At 47.4% G+C, this 21985-nt stretch overlaps 1 protein-coding gene across 3 annotated transcripts in view; it reads left to right on the top strand.

The window, feature by feature from the left end:
• Nucleotides 1–21985, top strand: part of AFAP1 (actin filament associated protein 1) — a 114126-nt gene that overhangs the window by 80263 nt on the left and 11878 nt on the right. For 2 of the 3 annotated variants that reach the window (XM_040419147.1, XM_040419146.1), the window contains exons 7-12: nucleotides 6879–6959; nucleotides 7432–7510; nucleotides 13896–14048; nucleotides 14160–14371; nucleotides 15501–15646; nucleotides 20081–20198. In XM_040419147.1, the coding sequence (XP_040275081.1) occupies nucleotides 6879–6959; nucleotides 7432–7510; nucleotides 13896–14048; nucleotides 14160–14371; nucleotides 15501–15646; nucleotides 20081–20198 (789 nt within the window). Of the gene's footprint in view, nucleotides 1–6878; nucleotides 6960–7431; nucleotides 7511–13895; nucleotides 14049–14159; nucleotides 14372–15500; nucleotides 15647–20080; nucleotides 20199–21196; nucleotides 21455–21985 lie in introns of all 3 variants that reach the window. The other variant, XM_040419149.1, reaches the window with a different exon arrangement.

Genomic DNA, 21985 nt, shown 5'->3' with positions numbered 1-21985 from the left:
TGGCTTGCTGGGAGTTGTCGTTTTGCACCAGTTGGAGGTATGCAGGTTGGGCATCCCTGCCCTAGGGCCTTCAGAAACATGGAGCCAGCCCTGCGTTCACTGTGCACCCCTCCACAGCGTCATTCAGGATGCACACTACTGTCACCTGTGCATTAACTGAGCCAGCAAGTGGTATAATGTCAGAGAATCCTATTTTACCTATTAGGAGGAATCTCTTTAAGAAACCATACATTACGTATTCTCCATTATTGATACAGCGCTGACATGTTTTATTCATGTATTCGCTCGCGTCAGCCCCTGTGCTTCCCTCTATTGCTTATAGCCTAGTATCTCATCTATGGTTTCTGCTTCTGGGAACACAAGGAGCTTCTTCACATTCCTTATAAATGAGACCCACATGAGGCATTTTTCTCCCGAGGGGTATTTATGAACCATTGATAGAAGCACGTACTACTATGAATGAAAATGTATGCAGGGCTAGGGGAGGGGGGTGACTTGTCCAGTGCCTTATACAGCTTTTCTCCTTAATATAAAAATATATAATAAATATATAAAAAATAATATATATATAATTTTTATATATATATATATATATATATATATATTTACCAGTTGCTACAAGTAAGTCTTTGAATCATCCTCTGCTGTAGTTCTGTTTCTAGAAAAGCTGGGTTATGAGCACTATGGCTGCAGGTACAGGAGATATCGCCCAGCTTTCACTCTGCTAGATTGCTAGGAAGATTTATCGCTGTGACTTAGCAAAAGTTGTAACTCTCTTTAGCCGTTTGTCTTGCAGTACCACCTCCCACCACTGCTGGTGACGAATGTTTATTATAGACTCCTAAGTAAGAGCGCCCCCAGATCAATTTAAAGCGGTATGACCAAAATATAGATATTTTATCAATTTATGATTGCTTGGAGTTCAACCTCTGGAACAACACAGTACGGTATGTGTGGCCACGTGTTTGTTCCCTTTAAGAAGATTTTAAGGGGGTGTCCATGAAAAGAGTGTTCATGAAACAGTGTGACACCTGTCCACGGGTTGCATCTGCTACCCTAGTTCAGCTCTATAGAAGTGAATGGGGATGAGTTGCAATACCACATACAACCTCTGAACAGGTGCGTCACTGAGCTGCAGAGTGTACAACATTTCATTAGCCCCCTCTTCTGCTGTCTGTAGTTTTGCAATAAGAAGGTGCAGTGGGAATGGATAAAAAAATGGCTTCAGCATCAGACTACACAGAGTTTGTAGTCTGTAACCATGGAAACAGATAGGTCTGCATCGGAGCTGTATGTACAAAACCGTTCAATATTTTTGATATTCAGAACTATAACAAAATGCTAGCAAATGTATACATACCCCTTTATTTACATGTAAGGCCAGGCTACACAGCATCATGGCGCCGCAGAGTCTTGTGACCAAAAACGTTTGCGCGACTTACCTGCAACTCGCTGTCGCGTGACTGTTTTAGAGCTGTCCAAATGGCAGAAAGGTGTCCGTCACATGCAACTTTTATTTTTTGTCTATGAGAACACAAGAAGCTTCTTTGCATTTCTTAGAAATGAAACGCACATGAGGCATTTTGCTCCCGAGGGGTATTCATCAACCATTGGTAGAAGCACGTACTACCATGAATGAAAATGGATACGGGGCTTCAGGGGCGTTACATACCATAAATAATCTCAATTTTTTTTTTTTAATGATTGCATTTTACTCATTTTGGTCTATAAATCGTTTTTTCAATTGGTCTTTATTAAAAAATATTGAGCCGTTCTGTCATAAAGGGTTAACAGACAGCCGGCTGCTCGAGAATCTCAAGGCTGTACAGAGAAAATGGCTTGAAATTTTTAATAAAGACCAATTAAAAAAAAGATTTTTAGCTCAAAATGACTACAATGCAATAATAAAGCAAAATTGCCCCCAAAGGTGTACATAGCCTTCAACAAGAAGAAGGCGCAGAGGGAATGACGTACCACACACATGGCTGTGGCATCAGACTACACAGTTTGTAGTCTGTAACCATGGAGACAGATAGGAATGCCTAGGAGCTGTATATACAAAACAGTATATTTTTAAACGGCACGATTTGGAAAATTGATTCTTATTTTTCTTTTTTTTATATATTTTTTTTATATTCAGAGCTATAACAAAATTATTGCAAAAGTATACATGCCATTAAAGTGGTTGTCTCACTTCAGAAAATCACATTTGTCATGTAGAGAAAATTAATGCAAGACACTTGTGATTCTCCATATTGTCTCCTTTGCTGGCTGGATTCGTTTTTCCATCACATTATACACTGTTTGTTTCCATGGTTATGACCACCTTGCAATTCAGCAGTGGTGGTTGTGCTTGCACACTATAGGAAAAAACACCAGCCTATGCACACTCCTGCGGTCCCGACCATCACAGAGGCCGGCGCTTTTTCCTATATTGTACAAGTACGACCACCACTGATGGATTGCAAGGTGGTCATAAGTAGGGGTGGGCGATATAGACGATATGCGATATAAACGATAAATTTGGCCAACGATAGATATTTCGTTTATATCTCCATATTGCGGTAGAACATGGCATGCGCCGCTCTCGGCACGCCCCATGTTTTTCTGAGCCGGCACAGTGGAGAAGGAGGGAGTCCTTCCCTCCCCACTGTGTGCGGCTGCCGCTGACCACCAATGAGAACAGAGTAGGAGTAGGAGGGACTGTTGCCACTGCGCCACCACTGAATTTAGTTAGTATGCCTGAATACAAACATAGCCTGCTTGTGTCGGCCATATCCCATACCTGGCCTCTATGACTGCACGCTGTGATCCACTGCAATTAACCCCTCAGGTCCTGAGGGGTTAATTGCGGCGGATCACGGCGCACAGTAATAGAGGCCAGGTATGGGATATGGCCGACACATGCAGGCTATGTTTGTATTCAGGCATACTAACTAAATTCAGTGGTGGCGCAGTGGCCACAGCCCCTCCTTTCTACTCCCCCTCTTCTAAGTATTATATTAATTCCCCCCCCCTCCACACGATTAAATCATTGGTGGCAGTGGCCCCAGGGTAGCAGCTTCTGATCGGAGCCCTAGCAGTGTAATCGCGGTGCTCCGATCGGTTACCATGGCATCCAGGACACTACTGAAGCCCTGGCTGCCATGGTAATCTCCCTGCTGCTGTGTGTACTAAGCACAGGGTAGCAGGGAGAGTGTGAAGTCCTATTCACACTGATAGAGCTCTATTAGCGAGAATAGGACAAGGGTTCTAGCCCCTAAGGAGGCAGATAGTTATTAAATAAAAAGTAAAAAAAAAAAAAAGTTTAACCCCCCCCCCCCCGAAATATAGAATATATTGCGATATATATCGCATATCACACATGCTTAAAATTATATCGCAATATAGATTTTAGGCCATATCGCCCACCCCTAAGCATGGAAACGGGCAGTGTATAATGTGACGGAAAAATGAATCCAGCCAGCAAAGGAGACAATATGGAGAATCACAAGTGTCTTGTATTAACTTTCTCTACATGACAAATGCGATTTTCTGAAGTGAGAACAACCCCTTTAGTTGAATTTTAGGGCTAGGACTACACAGTGTCATGTTTCGTGCAACAGCAAGACCCCAAAAACTTGCGTGCCCCAAACCCATTTGTGCCACTTATCTGCCACTTGTTGTCGTGGGACTATTTTAGAGCTGTGATTTGGCTGTAAAAAACGAAAAAACAACACAACTTGCATTCTTGTCTATGATGGAAAAGTCGCGTCTGAATTGCAACCGAAAATCCGACAGCATTGTGTCACAGGAGGTGACGTGTCTCCATCGACCGCCATGACTATCGACATCACACGCCGCCGGGTGGCCCCAGCCTAATAGCCAGTAAGTGATAGGAGGACAGAACATTATACACAGTGGATGAAGGAGCCATATTCAGGAGCAAAGAGAAGGCCACATCTGAGGTGAGCGTTTGTCTAGACAGCAAAACCACATTAATGGCCTGAGGGCTGCGTACAGGAAACGGCGCGGTGGAATCCCTGTCATTTCAAGCCCTTCCTTAAGAAGCAAACACAATAACTATTAATTAGAATGAAGCTGCTTGACCAAGGAAAGGGTCACGACAGGACGAAGGCTATCTGAGGCCAAATTCTTCTCCTTGCTCAGGCACAGTGTATCGGTATACAGCATGTACGGTTTTATATATATATATGGCACTTGACATGTGGAACCAGGCCCTTTACACTCCTTGTCAGGGGAGTAACTATGGGGCTGCAGAGATTGCGTCTAAAGGTGGCCATTCCTTCCGTCTTCCAATATACATGCATGCTCGGCGGATGCAACACATGATCAGGACTGTATTTTCTGGTGACTTTTTTGCATTTTTTCCCTGTTTTTGGGACGAATGCCCTTTTAGAGGCAGCACAATCTACTAGAAATAGCCCAGCTGTAAGAAGCGGCAGCCTTTCGGGTAGGAGGACGGATTTAATCGTGAGTCTTTTCCTGACGAGACTTTGCGTATAGCTGGTTCAGGGCAGAATGTGATGAGCGCAGCGGATTTTTTATAGCCAGATATCGACTTTAACATAAACACGAGTCCGCACCTATATGCGCACGAGGTGTGACGGGGGGGGGACTTGATGGAGAGCATGAATTCTTCAACGCTACTTTTGTGCACTTGCCAAAGCGCTTCCCAGTGTTTTGTCTGCAGCTTGCATTACACAAAGCGCTTGCCAAAATAACTTAATCAGCGCTCGGGGGCCAAAAAAAAGTCCACAATGAGTTCAAATGTCAAACAAGAGGTAAAAATAAAGTTCCAGGATGCTGAGTAACTGGATTCCTTTGTTTGAGGGAAGAGTTTGTGCTGTACATGGTTTGGATAGGTCAGGTTGAGGTGCTTTGTGCTTCTACACCAGCAGATTTTAAATCCGCCGCGGAATTTCGGGACCGAATACACGCCAAAATCTGCATGAAATTTAGGGAGTGTGAACACGCCCTTACCAAGCAGCTGTAATCTGAGTGGGAACCTACCTGTTGGCACATGTTTTATTTCTCTGCAGCACCCCCGCAGGGCACATTAAGTATTACACTTATTAAAATCAACGGGCAGTCCATATAATGCAGGATGTGTCGGGTCCTCCTCTCTTTTTATTAACACTCTCTATTCTGGCCAGATGAGAGTCCTGAATCAAGGGCCTAACTATCAGTCTGAATTAGCCAATTGAAATGGCTTGTCTAGCTGCGGAAGGAGTTCTTTTATTTGGGACTTTAGTCTTATAGGCAGAATGATGTGCACATCTCATACTGCGGAGGATGGATCATGTCCATGCAATGCTTCATCTCCCCTGAAGTGGCCGCTCTAGTGCACTTACATTTAAAGGGGTATTCCCATCTCAAACAATGGGGGGGGGGGTTATATCGCTTGGATATGCTCCCCTTGTCTGATAGGTGCGGGTCCTACCTCTGGGACCTGGACCTACATCGAGAATGGATCCCTGCAAGTTGTGGAGGGCGCACTGGCTCAGCCCTATAGAAATGAATGGGAGCGGTGGCCGCGCAAGCGTGGTGCGCTCCCATTCACTCTTCTATGGCAAGAGCGCTTGGCGGTGGCCGGCCACCACTTTCCCCACTCCGTCCTTGGTGTGGGTCCCAGAGGTGGGACCCACACTGATAAGACAATGAGGGCATATCCTAGCGATATTCCCCCATTGTCTGAGATGGGTGAAAACCCCTTTAACTGCATGATGAAGAGACACAACAGCATCCTGAGCCTCGGATGAGACAGGTGTCAGATTTTAGCCTACCTCAGACTCCTGAGTCCATGACCAAGATAACAGCAGGGCTATAAAGAAAGAAAGCTCTAAAGATTAGACACAACACATAGACATTACCCCGTGTCACTTTAATTCATTTTATTCTCTGACCTTTCTATGATTAGGAGTCCGGTGGGCGGTCCTATCTGTGATTGACCGCTATCTCTGTATGCCCAGTGCACACAGTGAGTAGAACCGCCCACTGGACTCCTAAGCATAGAAAGGGCAGGAATTTACTTAGGGGTTAAAAAAAAACCTGGCTGCTTTCTTCTGAACACAGCGCCACGCTTGTGAACAGGTTGTATGCGGTATTGCAGTCCAGCCTCGTTCATTTCCGCCGTGCCGAGCTGCAATCCATGGACAGGCGCGGTGCTGCCACATGTTTCTAATCCTCGACAATCCCTTTAAAAATAAACCTTCATGGAATTTCATGTGTTTGTTTCAAGAAGGAACTTAAAAAAAAACAGAACGACGACTAGTTGATATTCCTCGATGGCCGCCCCGGCTGATAATATCACGACCAGACCATTTTGTTTTTCTTTGCAAACCAGAACTCAGACTTGCAGAGGCATTATGGAAAACGCTGCTTATTTTGGGCCGTGGCCATGAAACGGCTTTTGATGTAGGTTCCAGTGATTGGTATAATCTGCGACGGTTATGTGGACCGCGCACCTGCAGACTTTATGGTGCAAATGTATACGGTAAATGAGAAGGACATAGATAAGGCCTCATATATGGCCAGAGGCCCGCCATTGGATTATTGCAGCAGATTGAACAGAGAGCCCCTTTAATGTTTAGAAAAAAGCTGATAACGGGCTTTCCAATGAATAAACCCCTTCCAAGTCATAAAACCTTGAAGGGTGGTGGGACCCCGATCAGTTCTGAGATCTATTGCATTTTTCTGAAGCTGCCAGTAGAGGGAGCTCTGGTCACAGATATTTGTATTGCGATGAGCTCCCCCTAGTGGAGCCCAAGGGGCAGATTTATCGATATGTTTATGACATTTTATGTTCATGCTGTGACGTATAGGGTTAGAAATATCGCATAATCTGACAGGTCTGATTTATTTCCCTTTGCTTGCAGGTAATAAAAGAAGTATGTGGGACCGTGGACTCGGATGGACCCTCTTCGAGTTCTCCTGTGCCAAAAACAGAAATAGAAAAGGTATTCCTTGCCTACTGCCTAATGTAACCTATTTATCAGTGATGGTTGTAATTGACTTGAGTGTTATTTTAGTTTATTAATCTGAACAGGGCCAACGTATCTATTTATAGTAGTCAGAGCTTAATTTTTCTGATACAAAGTCCCAAATCTCCTCCATAGCCGTTACATTGGATGATCATATTCTGGCTGCCTCTTGCCACCACTAGGGGGAGCTTGCTGCATACAGTGTATGCATAACAGAATTACCTCACTGATCCTCCACTGCTCCCAATCCAACTCTTCATGGTCTCCTGCTGGACCTTGTGGTATCAGGGAGCGGTGTGGTGAGTATGATTTTTTTTATTTATCACCTAGAAAAAGCCCTCAGAGCTCCCCCTAGTGGTGACTGTAGGCATCCAGAATATGAAGGAGCTTAGAAAACGTGAGCACCAACTTAATTAATTAGTACGTTGTCTTTTTTTATTTTGATCAGAAATCGTCGGAGAGGCCGAGCTCAGACGGGGAGTGCAATGTGGAGAATAGCACAGCAGTTGTCAATGGCAAGGAGCCTGGTATGTTCATAGCTTGATCACCCCTTACATTCAAAGGGGCCACTTGCAGCAGATGTGTGCGTATATTGGACGGCATGGCATGTTGTAGATAGATGTATAGATACTAGGCAGCTCGGCCCCTTCAAGTGAGTCGTAATGTAATACTAAAAATACGGAGATGTGCCTGATAAATAATGAAGGGGGTAGAGCAACTCTGACCGGTGGTGGTCCGTGAAGTTAGACCACCACCAATCCTAGGCCGTCAGGAGCTTCTCCCGTTTTCAGCCACTATGGACATAGTGATTTACACGAGACGGTTTCCGTCTCCGTCTGTGTCTTTAAGACTGAATGACTTCCTCTTATCTCCTCTGGGTGGACCACCCGGCATCCTTCCAGCTGTAGGCTTTCTTCTGGTGTTATTCTTCATGGAGAATTGACTTCCTTGCGGTAGCTCATGTATAACCCTGTGGTTCCTGTATGTGTGGCCTCTGCCCCCACCAGCCTTCTCGGCATCACTTGGAGAGTGCACGGATAGTTATTATCCTGGGTCGTGAAGCAGTCATACACCAGAGAACATTATATATAGCCCACTTTTGAAACTTCCTAGGAGTAATTCAAGCGGTTTCATGAAATTGACAGCAGCCTGGAGCAGATGCGTCGGCACCGGGCACCGGATAGCTCAGAAACGCTGATAACCCTGCGCAGAAATAATACAATGGGGATTCTGAGAAGAACAGGCAGTGTAGTATTGTGCTAGAATTCTGTCCTTTAGGGCACAGTCAGACGACCGCAGTGTTTAGCGAACTTGCAAAACATGGATACCGGCCGTGTGCGTTCTGCATTTTGCAGACCGCACGTGGCCGCAACCATACTAGAAAATGCCTCTTCTTGTCTGCGATTGTGGACAAGAAAAGGACATGCTCTATCTTTTCTATGGAGAGACAGAATGGAACCACGGATGCGGACCGCACACAGTGTGCTGTCTGCATATTTTGTGGCCCCATAGAAATGAATTGGTCCGCACCCGTTCCGCAAAATTGCAGAACGGATGCAGACTCATTCATACGGCCGTCTGAATGAGCCCTTACTCTAAGGCCTGTATTAACTGACGGAGGGTCGGCCAGATCATTGCTAACGAGCGTTTCTAGGAACGCTCTATAGTGATGATCTGCCTGTATAAGGGCTCATGCACGCGGCTGTTGCTTGGCCGTGGCCGTATTGCGGCCCGCAATACACGGGCATCGGCCGTGTGCATCACAGATTGCGGACCCATTCACTTGAATGGGTCCGCAATCAGGGAGAGGCGGCGCGGAACGGAGGCACGGATCGGAAGCACTACGGAGCGCTTCCGTGGGTTTTCTGTCCGTGCCTCTGCACCGCAAAAAAGTAGTGCATGCACTACTTTTTGCAGTGCGGACCGTCGGATGCGGATCGCAGACCCCATTCAAGTGAGCAGGTCCGCGATCTGCATGCGGCTGCCCCACGGTCGGTGCCCGTGCATTGCGGACCGCAGCATGGGCCCAGCCAGCAGACGGCCGTGTGCATGAGCCCTAACAGTGACACCTATTACCCGATGAACAAGCAAACTCGCTCGTTCATCTGGCAATCGCATTTTTCATGCAGGCTAAAAAAAATCATTGTTTGCCGGCAGCAGATCACGCCGTCTAATCACGCTCTGCTGCCGGCAAATAAAGATTCTGTCTGGGGACAGGCGATGGCATTAGCGCTCATTCTTCTCCACATACTGTAGAGGAGATTGCTGCATGTAATAGCAGCGCCCTCCTTCACTGACGAGCAGGCGATTGTCCTCCCCGACAATCCTAATGCTCTTCTGCAGTTCTAATACAGCCCCAAAAGTGGATTTAGACGGGGCGATATTTGGGCAGATTATCGGGAACGAACGTTACTGCGAAAGCTTGTTCCTGGCAATCTGCCCGTCCAAAGATGAAACTGGCGTACGAGTAAATTATCGTTTCAGGGCAGCAGATCGCTGTTTAGACAGCACAAAACAATGCAGCTGTATGAGGAAGAGCGGTCGCACTAGTGATCACTCGTTCTCATGCTGTGGAGGTGATCACTGCATATAAGCTTCACCTCCACCTAACGAGCAGCCGACTTCTCCTCGCCCCATCTAAATCCACCCTAAGACATGTGAAGCTAGCCTGATAATCATCCCCATATCACGTCGTTAGGATACAACCACACGTCATGTCAGGGTTATGGCGTTGTTGCGCTGCAGTCGAGTACTGCGCGGCCGTAAGTGCGGCAGCTGGCTCTTCTTAAACGAATGAAACTGCACTGGATTGTTAATGACGGCACCTTTAATACCACGTGGCCATTAACAATGCAGACTGACTAAACAGTGCGGTCTTCATTAGTTAACAAAAAGCAAGGTGCGGCTGCACAGTACATGACCGCGCAGTGGGGCCGTACCCTTATAGTGCCCTGCATGGAATTTTCCTTAGAGGGATTGTCTAATTTACACAGGTGCTATTGGTATGTAGTATGTACTATTATGGCATATGTATGTATGGGATGGTGTTTGGGATTCTCCTGTAGTACCCCTTTTATTGAAGGATGCCTCTTCCCTTGGCGTATGCCCCTCATTCATTCGCACAGGCACCACGTAATGCTTGATGTCCAGCAGTAATTGATCATGAAATTAAATGAAACCTCGCCGCAGTCCTCCCTCCGCAGTAGGGCGGAAAGTTTTTTGCTTTCTATCTGATATTGATGGCTTCAAATATTGTGATCCCCGAAAAAACCCCTTTAACGAGGCATCAGTGGGTTCTTTGGAAGCTTCCATTGGATATCAATCTGTGTTGAGGTCGTCAGATTCGCGTTCTTCGCTCTTGCTCATTTTTGGGTTTGCGGGGCCCAGAGCTGAGATGATAACCAGAAGCTGTCTGTCGCTCAGGCTTTTCCAGCAGGTTAAGCCGATCATTGATTTTGTCATCCCTGATAAGCCATCCATTAGAGCGGATCTCGGCGGGTTTCCTATTGATTTCCTACTGCAGTTTATCCCGTCGCTGTCAGGCCGCCAACCACACAGCCGTATTCAGTCCGAGGCAGAAGTACGACCTTGGGAACAGTGTTTACAGGCCCTTCTGATGTGAGCGTTTCATCATCTGCCGTCCTCCTCAAGGCCGCCACGTTCATTTATATGTCAGATGTGGCGGTACATTAATGGCAGTGCTGCCAATGAAAGACATGGCTGAGCGGACGCATCAGTGACAGCAGGATTATACGGGATTGCAAATGAATTAAGGCTGCAAAGTAATAGCCTGCTTGACTTTAAAAGGCGCGTGCTATTGTGCTGTCCCTCTGTTATTCCTCCCAGAAGTTTATGGTTAAATTGACGTCTGGGCGTTACCGCTCTCCTGGTAGGAAAAGGTAACGCCCACTGTGGTGTATACAGTAAAGTCCCGCTGTACAGAATGTCACCTCTGCAGCCAATCACTGTCGTCAGTATTAGATCTGCAAGCAGCGGCTGCAGATAAGATGTTGGCCGGTCTGAGATCTCGGAGAACCCCTTTACAGATTAAAATTTTTTAAAAAACGCAGCATACACCGACCTACCTCACTCCTCTCCCGCGTCACGCTGCGGGGAGAACATCCTGACGGCACCAGCATCAGGACATGGAATAGGTCCACAGAATCATTCCCAGACTGGAGTGTCACGTGGCCCCTGGTGGGTTCTCACTGCACCCCGAGGCACGGTTGGGGAATCGTATATATGACAAATAATAGGTTCTGTCTGTTCTGCTTAGTGTTCATTGTGGTCGACCTCACGGCCTCCATTAATCACAAGGAAAGTGTCCCAGAGCTTGGCCCTGCCTGACATTCTGCTTTCATGGTAATGGAGGCCAAGAAAAGCCGGTCACAGACATTCCTTCTCATTGCGGCATCCCTGGCACTGGCCATTGGCATACCAAGGACGTAGGCTAAACATCATTACTGTGGGAAAAGTCACCCACGGCCAGGTCGCTGTCTAATCTTATCATAAGTTGTATGGACTATGCTGCGAGATTTTTTGAAACTTTTTGTGACAATTTTGCTGTCTTCAATACTTTCCCATTTCACGTATCATCCATATTGTTAAATAGGGAAAGTCCACTCATCTGACACGTCTGATTTAATAAATGTTTGGAGCATCTTTTTTTATATAAAGCTGCATTGGGCAGTTCTTCTCTTATTCCTCCTGGAAATATATGTATGAATTAATAGACAGTCAGACGTCCCTGTACAGTTTCATCCCTGGTTGGACAGTGTGTGTCCAGGCAAGCCAGTTGCTGATATACAATCATACATTTCCAGGAGTCTGACCCTCTCCGATCTCGGATAGGTCATCAATATGTAAATCCCCCGAAGAACCCCTCTAAGGCCCCCTGTCACGTATGCACCATCCCGGCATGTGACACGGGCATGACTGCAAGGGGTTAATCTACCCCCGCTCACTCCATTTTGAACTCCTTTTCCACACAGGCTACAAATTGAGCATAAATCACACCCCAAACGCCATACACGCAGCCCAAATAAACGGGAAATAAGCCTCAGTCAGTGGTGTTTGGCGTTGAAAACCGAACCATGTATATCTATGGCGGAGTCGGAGAGATAGCTGCCACCAACACCTTTTAAAAGGGTTTTCCGAGATTTTGATACTGATTGGTGGGGGTCTGACACCCGGGACCCCCGCCTATCAGCTGTTTGAGAAGGCACTGGCACTCCTGTGAGCGCCGTGGCCTTCTTCTTGCTCACCAAGCGCAGCGCCGTCCATTGTGCAGTGGTTGTGCTTGGTATCGCACTCAGCCCTATTCAATTCAATGGGGCTGAGCTGTGTCTAGGTCATGTGACCGGTGAACGTGACGTCACACGGTCTAGGGAAAGATTAGAGAAAGCCGCGAGTGCCGGTGCCTTCTCAAACAGCTGATCGTTGGGCGTCCCGGGTGTCGGACCACCACCGATCAGATACTGAGGATAGGTAATCAGTATATAAAGGGATTCTGTCAGCCCGATTTTCGATACTGAGCTGTTCATATCATCTTCTCAGTCTCCTTTATCTAATTAAAAATATACTAGTTTTACCCCCACCTGTCCTTTCATTTTTGATAAAAATCGCTTTTATTTCTATGCTAATTACCTTGATAACGTGCCCAAGGGCCGTTGGAGCCCAGCTGCGCCCCTTCTCTTGGAGCCCAGCGCCGCCCCGCTGTTAATTATTCACTCCACTCCTCTGCTTTCCCCCCCCCCCCCCCCCCCGCAGTTTGCCGTAATCTCGCGCATGCGCTGATGTTACACACGTTCGGGCCCGCGCGGTGTCCTGGCAGCAGCCTCATCGAGTTGAATCGCGCATGCGCCAGCTTTCTTCGCACTTCGCTCGACCGAGAAAGGAAGAGCGGAGTGGCGCCAGATCAGCTGACAGGCGGAAGACGCAGGTGAAGCATGCGCGATTCAACTCGATGAGGCTGCTGCCAGGACACCACGTTGAATCACTGGCCCGGACGTGTGTATCATCGGCGAAAGCGCGAGATTACGGCGCACTGCAAAAAAAACTGAGGAGAGGAGTGAATAATTAACAGCGGGGCGGCGCTGGGCTCAAAGAGAAGGGCACCAACGGCCGGAGGGACGGCCCCTTGGGCAGGTTATTAAGGTGATTAGCATATAAATAAAAGCGATTTTTATCAAAAATGTAAGGACAGGTGGGGGTAAAACTAGTATATTTTTAATTAGATAAAGGAGACTGATATGATGATATGAACAGCTCAGTATCGAAAATCAGGCTGACCGAATCCCTTTAAGTCTTGTAAAACCCCTTTAACATATTTAGGCCTAGTGGCCAGTGTAAGAATTGCAGGATTATATACATTTTTTAAATATACGGACATGGAAAAAAAAAAGGTCATCATTATCACATAAGCGGGTGTCCAAGTCTCAGCATCCCCACCAATCACCTGTTTGAGGGAGCCTCCAGCTATGGTGACCACAGGGGGTTCCCGGCAGCTTACCAAGCACAGCGCCCTACATCATGTAGTGGCAGTGATTTGTATTGCAGCTCCATTGACTTGAATGGGACTGAGCAGCAACTAGGCCATGTGACTGGTGTACAGTGATGTCACCGTCCTAGGATGAGGCTGCGGCGCTCATGGAGCTGATCGGCAGGGGTCCCGCCTGTCACCTCCCACTCATCTGATATCGATGACCTATCCAGAGCACAGGAGATGAATATAAATTCCTAGATAACCCCTTTAATGACCTGAGTCTCAGACCCCTCTCACTCCTCTATTGTGGACTCTTCAGGAACTCTTCTCCTAAAATGATCAGGATCGGAGTTCCTCCACAGATATGCAGATATATTGTCAGGTAGAAGACTAATGACTAAATGTTGTGTTCTCGCCCCCCTCCCCAGGGAAACGAAAGAAAAGTGGCACAAAAGCTGAGCCGAAAGGTACAGTAACCAAAGTAACAGGAAAGAAAATAACAAAAATAATTGGTCTGGGGAAGAAGAAGCCAAGTACGGATGAGCAGACCTCATCGGCAGAAGAAGACGTTCCAACGTGTGGTAAGAAATGTAGAAAAAATGTGGTAGATTTTTTCTCCTTTTATGTGTCCATGAGCCATAGAAGAATGATGTCATGTTTGTTATACTGTTTTATTTCTTCCTCCATTTAAGGCTACCTAAATGTCCTAAGCAACAACCGGTGGAGGGAGCGGTGGTGCCGGGTCAAAGACCATAAACTCATCTTCCATAAAGACAGGACCGATCTTAAGACGCACATCGTCTCCATACCTCTGAGAGGATGTGAAGTCATCCCAGGCCTGGACTCCAAGCATCCCCTGACGTTCCGTCTTCTCCGTAATGGCCAGGAGGTGGCCGTGCTAGAGGTATGTCTGCCTATGTATTCCAGGTTGCCTAGTCATTGAAAGTATTGGGTTCATCCTAAAGTAGGAAGCATTTTAGATTCAAAACCAATTTCATAAAAGTACAACATGGTGGCGTTTATGAGTGTGCGCAATGTTGAAGATTATGTCACTTGTGTCCCTACTACAGTCGCGTGGACCATAGGAAACAGTAGCCTGAAGATAACTGCCTTCTGTAAGGCTGGGCTCACACATTATTTCATTTTCCGTTCTGCTGATCCGTCAGAAGAACAGAAAACAACGAAAAAAAGGACCCTATATCTCAAACATTCGTTTTGCCATTTCAGTCTGGGATCTGTTATTTTACCTGAAAAAAATAATGGATTTCAGGTGGAAATGGCTAAAGCAGATGCTTAAAATACAGGATCTTTTTTTTTTTTTTGTGTGAGAGTGTTGTGGGCATGCTCTGCGACCTGTGTAGAGGTCATTGTGCAGGGAGGAGGTGAGTTATGACCATCACCTTCTGGGAATATTAAGTCCATGGTAATTTCTATATAGGTGTCTACTTTCATTGTAATCCTGCCTGTGATGATACTGAGATGACTGCTGAGAGTCATCTCAGTGTCAGTCTGTTATTAGGCATTCTTCGAGATTGTGACCTTAAAATTTGGAGAACTGGAGATTTTCAAAGTGGGATGGAAGGTCTCTTATAATGAAAGGAGAACTGAACGGCGGGCTGGGGCACATCTAGGATTCTGTATAGTAAATGTAGAGAAATGTCTACCACAAGTAGTAGCAATGGCTGAATAGGGGACCTTACGAGAGGGCAGTGGCGTACATAGAGCAGTAAGGGCCCCATAGCAAGGATCACACCAGGTCCCCCACACAGGACAGAAGGGTTTCCGCCTAAACCTTTTTCAATGACCCTTGGGCCATTTCTCCACTGCTTCATTTGAAAAGTTGTTCCTTTAGAGGGTAGAGTCCTGACCAAGTTTTCACCTCCAGAAGAAGAGGAGACAATCCCAACTTAGACTGGACCCCCTCTTGCCCATGGCCCCATAGCAGTCGCACGGTCTGCCGCTATGGTAGTTACGCCCCTGCGAGAGGGCTGGATGTTCTCCGCACTAATAACGTGGCTTATTCCTCTTCTTAGGCCTCATCTTCAGAAAACATGGGCAGGTGGATCGGCATCTTACTGGCAGAAACGGGTTCCTCTACAGATCCTGGAGCGCTGCACTATGACTACATCGATGTGGACACCACCGCCAATGTCATCCAGACAGCTAAGCAGTCTTTCTGGTAAGAGGATAGGTGAAGAATGGTCCCGCACACCTAAGGGACTAAGCTGCTTAGTGGCTGGAATTTGTTACAATGTATCGGTGTGGACCCATCCTCGGCGAGCTGAACCCAGCAAACATTACAAACCTCTGCACTTCTGGTTGATTGCTCCACTGATACCTTGTTGTAATCTCTATCTCTACTGTGTGAGCAGGACTAGGCCTTAAACAAGCTTTCTACCTCCTAATATATATAGGAATGTTTGCATTTACTGACAGCAAGCAGAGATCTTGAAATCTCAGAACAGATGAAATCGCTGGGCATTGCTTCACCTAAAATGCACTTTCATATGTAGAAGCTCAAAGCAAACTTTTTTCTGGCTTTGTTTTGTGGAAGGTTGCCAAGTACGGCCTTAATTATCCATTTAGTAACTCCTCACGTCCATTGACATCACATTGCAGACGATATGTTCACCTATAAATCCGCTCTTCTGTCCGGTCAAATTAACTGTACTTCAGTCGACCAGGTCAAAAACCACAATTTGGCATCTTTTCTGTGTCTACTCCCTCTGATTTCATTTTAGCAAAGTAAAATGAAGATAAATGTGGTCGTCTTCCCCGATCATTCATCTCCATGTGGTTAGTCTTGCGAGTTCGCTTCTGCACGGCGCCACCCAGTGGCGATCAGAGGAGCTGCAACTCTAGCAATAAAATCTCCTGCAGACCCTCTGCTTGGTCTTGACGTAGAAGCTGTAGCCTAATCAAAGTTATAATGTAAGACAATTCTTCTTTGCCGGAATTGCAAGGCCCAGTTTCTGTGTCCATGCCAGAGAAAGGTTATTGGGGCCAGCTGAAACTGTGCCTCTGTCTTCTATTGGCGGTGTCTGGTATCGCAGCGCAACCCATTTCACTCAAATGGGGATTAAGTGCAATACCAGATACAGTCCATGGACAAGAGTGGCGCTGTTTCTGGTGGAAAAACCAAATCGGGCTGGTCGAGATGTTCCATCCCAGACAGTGCGAATTTTTTTTTGTTATAGTTAAAGGACCGCAAAGGGTTAAAAGGGTTGTCTCATCTTAGACATTGGCGGGATATTGCTAGGATATGCCGCCAATGTCAGACTGGTGCGGGTCCTACCTCTGTGACCCGCACCTATCTCAATAAGGGGACCCCTGAAATGAGTGGAGAGCAGCCGTACATGTGCAGTCAGCCTTCATTTATGTCTATGGGACTGCCGAAAATAGCTGAGCGCTGGCTATCTCTGACTGACTCATAGAAGTGAATCGACCAGTGACCGTGCTTGCGCAGTGCTCACTCCATTGATTTTATATGGAACTTCCGAAAATAGCCAAGTGCGCCCACTTGGCTACTTTTGTAACTCCCATAGTAATGAATGATGGACACACTGTGCACGTGCGGTCTGTTCTGGAGATAGGTGCGGGTCCCAGAGGTCTGGCATTGGTGGTATACCGTAGTGATTTGCCACCAATGTCTAAGATGAGAAAAACCCTATTTTAAAAAAAATATATAAAATAAGCCTTAAAGGGGTTGTCTCATCTAAGGCAATGGGGGTATATCGCTAGGATATGCCCCCATTGTCTTATACGTGCAGGTCGCACCGCTGGGACCCGCACCTATATCGGGAACGGAGCCCCGCAAAATGGTAGCTGGAGGACTCCGGTCCGGCCACCACCAAGCGTTCTCCCCATAGAAGTGAATGGGAGCGCACCATGCATGACCGGCCACCGCTCCCATTCACTTCTATAGGCCCACCAGAAATAGTCAAGCCTATTTTTGGCGGCCCCATAGAAGATGAATGGAGGGCGGCTGCGCATGCGCAGTGCACCCTCTGCAACTTTCGGGGCTCCGTTCTCCATTGGGCGCCCATTGTCTGAGATGAGAAAACCCTTTAATCTCCCTCACCGATTCAGCTGCTGGAGCTGTTTGCCTGCTAGTCTCGTCCCCATGCTTCTCTCTTAGGCTACTTTCACACTAGCGTTCGGGGTTCCGCTTGTGAGTTCCGTTTGAAGGCTCTCACAAGCGGCCCCGAACGGATCCGTCCAGCCCCAATGCATTCTGAGTGGATGCGGATCCGCTCAGAATGCATCAGTCTGGCACCGTTTGGCCTCCTCCGCTCAGCAGGCGGACACCCGAACGCAGCTTGCAGCGTTTTCGCGTCCGCCTGGCCGTGCGGAGCCAAACTGATCCGTCCAGACTTACAATGCAAGTCAATGGGGACGGATCCGTTTGACGTTGACACAATATGGTGCAATTTCAAACGGCTCCGTCCCCCATTGACTTTCAATGTAAAGTCAGGAGTCCCTATTAATATACCATCAGATCGGAGTTTTCTCCAATCCGTGAAACTCAGATCCGACAGTATATTCTAACACAGAGGCGTTCCCATAGTGATGGGGACGCTTCTAGTTAGAATATACTGAGAACTGTGTACATGACTGCCCCCTGCTGCCTGGCAGATGCTGCCAGGCAGCAGGGGGCAGACCCCCCCTCCTGTATTTAACTTATTGGTGGCCAGTGCGGCCCCCCCTCCCTCCCCAGTATTAATTGTAACCAGTGCGGCCCCCCTCCCTCTATATTCATTGGTGGCCAGTGCGGCCCCCCCCCCCCCCCCCTCCCCAGTATTAATTGTAACCAGTGCGGCCCCCCTCCCTCTATATTCATCGGTGGCCAGTGCGGATTCCCAGTATTAAATATGACCAGTGCGGCCTCCCCCTCCCTCCCTCCCCAGTATTAAATATGACCAGTGCGGCTTACCCTCCCTCTATATTCATTGGTGGCCAGTGCGGATTCCAAGTATTGTGACCAGTGCGGCCTCCCCTCTCTCCCCCCCCTAATTAAAATCACCCCCCCCCCCATCATTGGTGGCAGCGGAGAGTACCGATCGGAGTACCAGTTTAAATCGCTGGGGCTCCGATCGGTTACCATGGCAGCCAAGACGCTATTGCAGTCTTGGCTACCATGGTTACTTAGCAATAAATAGAAGCATTATACTTACCTGAAGAGCTGCGATGTCTGTGTCCGGCCGGGAGCTCCTCCTACTGGTAAGTGACAGGTCTGTGCTATAGGCAATGCGCCGCACAGACCTTTCACTTACCAGTAGGAGGAGCTCCCGGCCGGTCACAGACATCGCAGCTTGCAGGTAAGTATAATGCTAAGATTGCTAAGTAACCATGGCAGCCAAGACTGCAATAGCGTCTTGGCTGCCATGGTAACCGATCGGAGCCCCAGCGATCGGTACTCTCCGCTGCCACCAATGATGGGGGGGTGATTTTAATTAGGGGGGGGGGGGAGAGAGGGGAGGCCGCACTGGTCACAATACTTGGAATCCGAACTGGTCACCAATAAATATAGAGGGAGGGGGAGGCCGCACTGGTCATATTTAATACTGGGAATCCGCACTGGCCACCGATGAATATAGAGGGAGGGGGGCCGCACTGGTTACAATTAATACTGGGGAGGGAGGGGGGGCCGCACTGGCCACCAATAAGTTAAATACAGGAGGGGGGGGTCTGCCGACGGATCCGTTCTGAACGGATGCAAGCGTTTGCATTATAGGAGCGGATCCGTCTGTGCAGACACCAGACGGATCCGCTCCTAACGCAAGTGTGAAAGTAGCCTTACTGGTCCCCATTCGGCCAATCACTGGGCGTAGCTCTGACCCGCCTCAGCTCTGCATTTCCACCTGGGACCAGGAAGTGAAGAGCTGCGGGGACTGGAGCCGCATTGGAAAGGCAGCGTCAGGGGGGTCAGTGAGGGTACATATGGCTTATTTGTATTTGTAACCCATTAACTCCCTGTATGTGTGTGTGTGTGTATATATATATATATATATATATATATACATGTGATCCCCTCTCCTCTGTGTTTGATATCACTGGCGCCCCAGCACTAGTGATATCACAGTAAATACCATTCCAAAGATGTAAAGGTGGCGGGGTGACGAGCGGATGACCTATTACACATCCCAGCATGAGGTCACGTTGGGTTCTCTCCATATTCTCCACCCTTGGTCGTAGCCTCAGGGATTGTCCTGACTCACTGATGAATCCTATCTCAATATCAAATTCTTCTTGGTATCATTCAGCTCCGAAATTCCTCATCTAAGTGTAAGCAAATATGTGTGCAGTCTGAATTAGCCAGAGGATCGACGGATGACGTGTCCAGGTGTCTCCATGACCTGAACTCTGATCCTGGCCGTTTAACTCTTTCTGCACCACAGTCAATGCAGATCAATTCAGAGGGGGGTCCTGACACCTTGTGTTGCATTCGGTGTCCAGGGAGGTGGTCACACACGTGGTCGCTCTCCATTATGGAAATGGACGTATAAAAGCTTTCTTTTGCCCTGCCTTTCGTATCTGCGGAGTGAAAGACCTGGACTAGAAAGTGACCTTCTCTTAATAAGACATTTTCTCTTGTGTCTTTTTTTTCTTTCAGTTTCATGAACAGAAGAGTCATCTCCACTAACCCCTACCGTGAAGCCCCCACAAACGGCTATTCATGTCCCAGCGGAGTGGCCCTTCACTACGACGATGTCCCGTGCATCAATGGATTGGTAAGGCGGACATGCAGTGCACAGCTCTTGTGTCAGTATGTACTCCTCGGGTTAAGGGAGCTATCCCATCATTTAAAAATGCAAAAAAAATGAATACCGGATCCGTTTTTCCGGATGACCCCAGAGAGACGGATCCGTCTGACAAATGCCATCAGTTTGCGTCTGGATTGCTGGATCCGGCAGGCAGTTCCGGCGACGCCCTTAGGGGGCGTACGCTTTCTCAGGGGGAATTTCCTTTCTACTGCAGCTGATGGCAGTTGAAAGAAGGAACTGAGCATGACCAGAGAAATTATAAAAAGAACAAACAGCAGGTGGCGCTCTACAGATAGATTTTATTGAATAACGCGCTTGTTATACTACATTTTTAATTACCTGCAATTACAAAGGTATTCAGATCCAGGGGCTGGTTTGAAAAGTGTAGAATATTTTTAGTGGGTTATATATATATATATATATATATATATATTTTTTTTTTACGGCTATGTTCACATTTGCACTATGGGGTTCTGTTGGTGTTTCCAGCACGCTGGACTGAATAGAGCAAGCAACAGCAATAATGGTGCTCTCGGATAATACCAATAGCCAATGTGGAGTTGTTGGACCCCTTTATAGGTAAACGGGGGTCCATCATGATAACTAACACAAAATAGTTTGTTTCCTGTGGGACGGAGGATGCGTGTAGCCATGGAGGGACGGGGTCTGGCTGGGAGCACGGCTCAGCACTGTTTTTGGGTTTCACTAGACGACCATTCGATTTTCCTTTTGTGCTCATTCACTATGAAGAAATAGCAGTTCTTGCCCTGGAGGACTTGGCGGCACTATTTATTGCATGTTATAAGGTGCCAGTAGGTGATCTCCTGGGGTTCGAATGTCATTCCTCTTTGCAGTGTCTATGGCGGACAGTATGGCGTTGTGCACGGTTTGTCCCCTTTTTCCCCCTTTGTCTTCTGTTCTTTCCATGTTCCTCTACCTAATGGTGAAGCCGTGTGTATTTACAGTGGAGGCCGGACGAGGATTATTCTTTCAGGCAGAAGGGAGAAGAGGTGCTGTATGATGATGCAGATGTGTACGATAACTTACCATCTCCAAAAATCTTTGCACGCAACCCGTCGACTGACAAAAAGCCCAATAGGTTCTCCTCTGAGAAACTTTCTCCTAACCACTACAAATCTCCTGTCTCGTCCAGTCTGTCCTCTCAGTCTGTCACTAACCACTCTCCTACTCTGGGGAGGGCGTCCGCTGGCTCCTCTTCTCAGGTACTCCATACTTCTTGTATCGTCTGTGCTATCCGTCTGCTAGGAGGGGTGACATTGCTGTCTGACCGCACCTTGTAAATGACCCGCATTTCTTCTCTGGTCGTCCCTGACCGTCTGTATCCGCATACTTTGGCGGTACTATATAGAACGCCCATCTACCTTTTTTGACTAATTCCTTTATGATTTTCCCTATATATTTGTACACTAGAGCCCATAATAATTGGTTTTCCAGTAAAGGGACAAACATGAAGGAATGGTAGATGGCATTAAAGAGGACCTGTCCCCTGTCCTGTCACGTCTGGTTTAATACCTACCTTCATTCCCCATGTAATAACAATTCTGGAGCATCTATTCTTATGACTCTATGATGTGCTGTTCCTGTATTATTCCTGTTAGGAGTTATTCATGAATTACTGTAATGAAGGTCCAGATGGGTGTTACCAGTTGGGGGCGTGTCCCTGCACAGTTTGACACTGTCCAGTCAGTGCTGCCAGTGTCAGACGGTACAGGGACACACCTCCAACTGGTAAC

The sequence above is a fragment of the Bufo bufo genome, chromosome 2, assembly GCF_905171765.1.
Source record: "Bufo bufo chromosome 2, aBufBuf1.1, whole genome shotgun sequence".
Taxonomy (NCBI): domain Eukaryota; kingdom Metazoa; phylum Chordata; class Amphibia; order Anura; family Bufonidae; genus Bufo; species Bufo bufo.
This window is presented reverse-complemented; position numbering and strand designations above follow the sequence as displayed.